Genomic DNA, 6096 nt, shown 5'->3' on the forward strand with positions numbered 1-6096 from the left:
CGTTCGTTACTACGTACGTACGTCGTGTAGTGTAGTATAGTGTAGTAGTATATATATATATATATATATATATATATATATATATATATATATATATATATGTCTGTGTCTATGTGTGTGTATGTGTGTGTGTGCGTTTGTGTGCGTGTATGTATAGATATGCCATATTGGCTATAAATTGACTCTGTTCTCATAGCTTAATCTGAGCTAGAAATTTTCGTGACGTTCTCATTACTCCACCTTGCAAGTACTGTGGTTGACTTGCCATGAATAGCGGTAAACTATTTACTGGCTTTAATAGTCGTACACCCATTATATGTTTAGTTGTATTCTTTTTTAATAATTAGTTTATACTATTCTTTCATTTATTAGTTGATGTCTACCATAGTCGCAGCATACGGCCTCGGCGTAGTAGAGTACCCAGGAGAACACCCGTTACAGTCACGGCACTGGCGGTCACGCCGATAAACATGCCGTTCGCATCTAAGTAAAAAAATGTATAGGGTGCTTTAGCTCTCATAGGACGGTGACAAGCATACCAATTCATATAGAATTCTTCAAACGAAATATATCAAATAAAACCGTTGTAAATTCGACTGTCTGCACATATCAGCAAATGGCGCCTCTAGGACTTTAGAAAATGTTTTCGTCAAGTAGAAATCAATTTTGGACATACCCTCAAGCCCCGATGATAGATTCATTCCTGCAGTGTGTGGTATGGCATGAAGTATCGATTGTCAGTATCAATGGTTGATCCATCATGGGAAAATCATCAGCTGTGAGTAGGTCGATACTCCGCCTGACACCCGTCCGTCAAGGACAGGCAAAGCACACAAACAGTTATCCAAAGCAAACAGACGAAAGAAGTAGCCTCAAGAAAACCCTAACCCCTAATTCTCGCAAGCACACAAACAGTTCTCCAAAGCAAACAGACGAAAGAAGTAGCCTCAAGAAAACCCTAAACCCTAATTCTCCCAAGCACACAGCCAATAGAAGAAGCTTGGAAAAGCGCTAGGTTGTCTCAGTTCACAACTTACCAAAAACACCTGCTACACAGGCTAGGACGGATGTGCTTAACATGCCCATATTCAACTTCAAGGACAGGGTCATAATGGCGTTCCGTTGACTACGAATAGGGAGAAATTGACGACGTCGTCAGTCAAACGAATACAGCGCGAAATTTCATAGCCATGCGTGCATCTCAATAGGCTATATACAGACCTCAATATTCACCGCGCAGGCAGGCGCAATAGGAACAGGCTCATGCAATTATGCAAAATATACACATTGATAAACTATGCATGTATACGCACTACTTCAGTTCACTATAATAACCAGAAGAGTTGAATACTTGCAATTGTCACTCGCACCAAATAAAGTCTCATATAGTACGCATGAACAACCCCCTCCGCCTCACCTCACCTCTTTCCCCCTTCGCACTCACCTGTTCAAGTTGATGTTCACAAACTCTTCCGTTTCACGCGCGATGGACTTCAGCTGCAACACTTCACGCTCTAACTCTTCGATTAGATACAGTGACTGTTCAAACAGTACTTCTGCCTCAGTGTGGTCTTCCAGGGACCGTGGTTTACTGGACGTTGGTGTGTGGAGTACGTATACGCATAGATAAGCTGTGATGACATAATGTTCGGTTGTCATGGTATGTGTATTCATACGCATCAATGCAGCCATATATGAATCACACACAAACTATCTATCGGTTTGTACAGATTTGAAGTATCTGTATACAGATTGGGATGTATTGGTGCTTCCTCCATGCATGCAAAAGTAGACCACGACTCATGAATGTTATCAAGGCTAACATATGCCGATGCTAAGTCTTGCTAACGCATCAGGCAGACTCATGTATGTAGTAGTCTACGAGGTACATAAGAGACAACAAACACGAAGGTGGTGAATCCTCAAAATCTGTATTGGGGATGAAATGAGTCTTAACACGCATTTGCAGAAGCCGTATTTACAAAGCCAATTATACATTCAAAAGATCATATATAACAAGAAGCGTACAATACTTATAACTGTGTAAGGAGTAAGAAAGGTATATTCCAGATCACCTGCGGCCACAAATGCTTACCCATCGGATGCGAAGTCTGTCAGATACATCTGGGCCATATCTTCGTCACTCATTAACACAGCCTCGACAGCCCGCTTCATACCACACACCTACGAGCAGTGAACAGCAAAATGAGTGTACAGATACCTACGAGCAGTGAAAAGTAAAGTGAGTGTACAGATATGGAGGGAACGCTGGTCAAACAGAAACCACTCTCCCGACCATTCACCCATGCTGTCTATTAGAACTATATATATATATATATATATATATAAATATAATATATATATATATATAATATAAATATAATATATATATATATATATACTTATATACATATATATGTATTCACTTGTAATCCCGTATGATATAAATTGCCAACTTTCTTATACGCGACGGGAAAAGCATGGTCTATAAGTGAGGCGGCAACTTCCATTTCAGTACATGACGACACTAAATGATAGACAGTTGACCGGAAAAGTTTTAGAACAGATCGAGTGACCTCTACGCCGGTTGGCTCACCCGCCATTTGTAGCAAAGCACCCAAAATATTACTTCATATAAACGGAAACCTCCGTGTAATATTTGCTGCCCGCTAAGGTTTATATTAATTCATCCAAGTCGTATCCAACTACCTTAAACACATGAGAAAAAACCAGGCATTTCGTGTAACACACCTCTTTCTCAAGTTGGAATAACCGCTTGTTGTGCGACAGTAGCCGCAAGAGCACCGGCGTGTGATTGGACATACTTTGCTGAATGGATTCTACGGAAAGAAAGGTCGTGCAATGAGGTACGATTTTTTTGTACGTGACAGATTCCCCACTCAATATATTTAGTAAACAGAATAACTGACGACTGTTCATCGCCATGAGGCAGAACAAAGTAGGGGTAGGATCCCGACACAACTCAAAGCAAGTTTCGGGCGGCTTGAAGAGGGTCTTGCAAATTGGTCTCGGAACGACAGGGCCTAGTAGTCAATCCACACCACAAAACCCGGCTAACACGCACACACGCACACGTACGACGCTCGCCAACAGCCACACACAACTAAGTGCGTATTTTTTATGTGTTTACAAGGGCATAGCCAAAAGTAGCGTTAAAACCTTATCTGGCCTCATATTCATATGGAATAGGTTCACTGAGCGCAACTTTAGTCCCGGCTTACCCGTTAAGAGTTGAAGGTCGGCAAAGAACTCTGGCTTCAAGATCTCAACCGAAGCTCGTAATTGATTACACTGCAACAGAAGAAAAGCAATACGAACCAGTCAACAACTACCGTCTGGATGGTGCTGAAAGTGGAAGATGCCATACGGTCCCCGCAAGGGTTAAAAACACGTATTCATATAGGGGTAAATACACATTTTCATTTAGGGTTAAATACACATATTCATAAAGGGTTAAATACACATGTTCATATAGGGTGAGAGTATTCGCATGACATATTCATATAGGGTGAAAGTATTCCCATGACATATTCATATAGGTAAGAGTATTCCCATGACATATTCATATAGGGTGAGAGTATTCCCCTGACATATTCATATGGGGTGAAAGTATTCGCATGACATGTTCATAAAGGGTGAGAGTATTTCCATGACTTCACTCCTATTATAAAAGGTCCACTCACCTCAACTTCCAACACGGCGTCAAGTGCTCTGAATTCAAACGGGAGCGCTTCTTCGTGCGGTTCCTGGCATTCTTCGTCCTGCCTGACCGACAAATAGCATAAGAGACAGTATTATAAGCGACAGTATTACAAGAGACAGTATGCATATTAAACTCTGCCGGTAGATGCAATCATATCTGACGGCAACTCAGAAACTACACCTCTGTGTCAAACAACAGCGCACATGTTCTCCATCCTGTCGTAGCCCGCGTCAATTCAAAACGTGTATCGAAAGGTTTGAAATACGTCTCAGTTACGACACAGCTTGATCCGAACCCATACTTCCGGATCGTGTCAATATCAAATGGAAAAGGGGTTTGCGGGTGCAGCGGAGTGCTGTGCGAGGCAGTGACAGCTCCAATTGATATGGGATGAAGAAGTGTAGCTATCAATTGATAAGGGATGAAGAAGTGTAACTACTAATTTTCCTCACAGCTCTTATTGCTGGCACCCATACCTCGTCAAGAGTCGGTCAATGTGCTCACAAGGGTTGCCCGACGTCCTACACACAGGCATGTCTATCATTGTCAAGCTATCCTTAGTGATCAGAGCCCTGCAGTCCTTTGACAGGGAATGAGACACAATTCAAATCGTCGTGAGCGGCCCGTAAGTGAGATGTGATCGAACGAATTTAAGTATACGGCCAAGATGATCGTCAGTGGGTGTATCGGAGGAATTCAAGGTAGCGTACACCGCGCCGATAGCTTGGCAGTTCCTCATTCGACATCGAATCGTGCGCTTTTAATACATGCCAAAATAATAATCAAATTCTCAGGTCGTTGGATTGGTCGATCGTCGTTGAGATGTCTTTATGCAAAGGGAATGGCGTAGTCTGCGATGAAATGTGAAATGTGCAGAAGCCCTATCTATCCCTCCATCAGTCGCGCCGCCTTTCACAAGAATGCGAGCTAACGAACTCGCGTACAACTGTTTATACGAATGGTAGTAAACACCCCTACTCCAGTCCAAATGACATAGGTGGACACGCATGTGCGCACTCAGGGAGTGTATTGCATCCGATAAGTGTGGAGCTAGAAGTACATACCCCCACATTAGTCAGTATTAGTTCGATTAGTGTGGAGATAGAAGTACATACCCCAACATTAGTCAGTATTACTTCGATTAGTATAGAGATAGAAGTACATACCCCAACATTAGTCAGTATGACGTTCGGCCGTACAAGAATCGTATCCTGTCTCCCGGACTCCACCGCAACTAAATCCCGGGCCCGCACTCCACCGATCCTTGCGCGTATTTTCCACGAATCTTTTTGTTCTGTTTGCGAAAGAATACAGATGCCTACGTTAGATTATAGGCAAACAAGCACACACAAAAATGTTGTACATATCGAAGGGACTGGAGTGAGTATGACTTCACTCAATATTTTTCAGAGTTGTATACCTCGTAGATCGCAAACTCCGTGTATTATACGCAAGTATAATGGAACCCTAAATGACAGGTAAGAAAATTACAAAAAGCATAGATTGAATTAAGCATGTGACCAGGAATGGCCTTCACAGAAACGACATGTTCGGATTATACAGGTCATAACAACGTTGAGTACGAACCTATTCTTTCTGGAGGCTGCCCATCTCGGAAGATCACCTACATCACAGAATATGAATGAAAAGACGTTTTAAGAATAATACGGATTCGTGGTGTGCGGCATTGCTCATGTTCACATACGAATGTAAGGAGTCAATAGAATTGAGAGAAGGCTACCACATTGTAGTGGACTCAACAGAGGCATACAGGCTTTGATGACGAAAATACGAATCATAACTATTCTCTTTTCAGATTGAGTTGGTGTTTCTACGCTAACATGCTAAATAATACTAATTACATACGCATGAATTTGTGAATCAATAGATATACATATAATATGTATATTATACTCATAATTTTTAAGAAAATATGCACGTGTCTACAAATACAAACGTGTTTGCCTGTGCGTTCGTTTGTGTGCCAATACAAATGTACAATACAAGTTTGAATACTTCAATATATATATATATATGTATATATATACATGTATATACATACATATATGTATATATATATATATATATATATGTACATATATATATATACACACACACACATATATATATATACACACACATATATATATGTGTGTGTATACATATATAGATATATATCTACATATATTTATATATGTATAAGTATAAATATATATTTGTATATATATATATATATAGATATATTCATATATATATTTATATATATCCATATATATAATATAATATAATATATATATATAAATTTATTTATATATATATAAATATAATTATACACATAATTATATATAGATAAACATATATATGTTTGTATA

General features: G+C 40.0%; 1 protein-coding gene across 1 annotated transcript; it reads right to left on the reverse strand.

Moving 5' to 3' along the window:
• Window positions 1–323: 323 nt before the first annotated feature.
• On the reverse strand, window positions 324–5419 carry SARC_02676 (hypothetical protein; the record flags this gene model as incomplete). The annotated part of the gene is made up of 12 exons (XM_014303548.1): window positions 324–483; window positions 677–703; window positions 1038–1126; window positions 1445–1591; window positions 2096–2184; window positions 2752–2840; window positions 3243–3312; window positions 3705–3786; window positions 4201–4304; window positions 4891–5018; window positions 5312–5348; window positions 5393–5419. 12 exons carry the CDS (start codon window positions 5417–5419, stop codon window positions 380–382), a joined length of 993 nt encoding a protein of 330 aa, XP_014159023.1. The 3' UTR covers window positions 324–379.
• Between the last annotated feature and the right edge of the window lie 677 nt (window positions 5420–6096).

The sequence above is a fragment of the Sphaeroforma arctica genome (assembly GCF_001186125.1).
Source record: "Sphaeroforma arctica JP610 unplaced genomic scaffold supercont1.123, whole genome shotgun sequence".
NCBI lineage: Eukaryota > Ichthyosporea > Ichthyophonida > Sphaeroforma > Sphaeroforma arctica.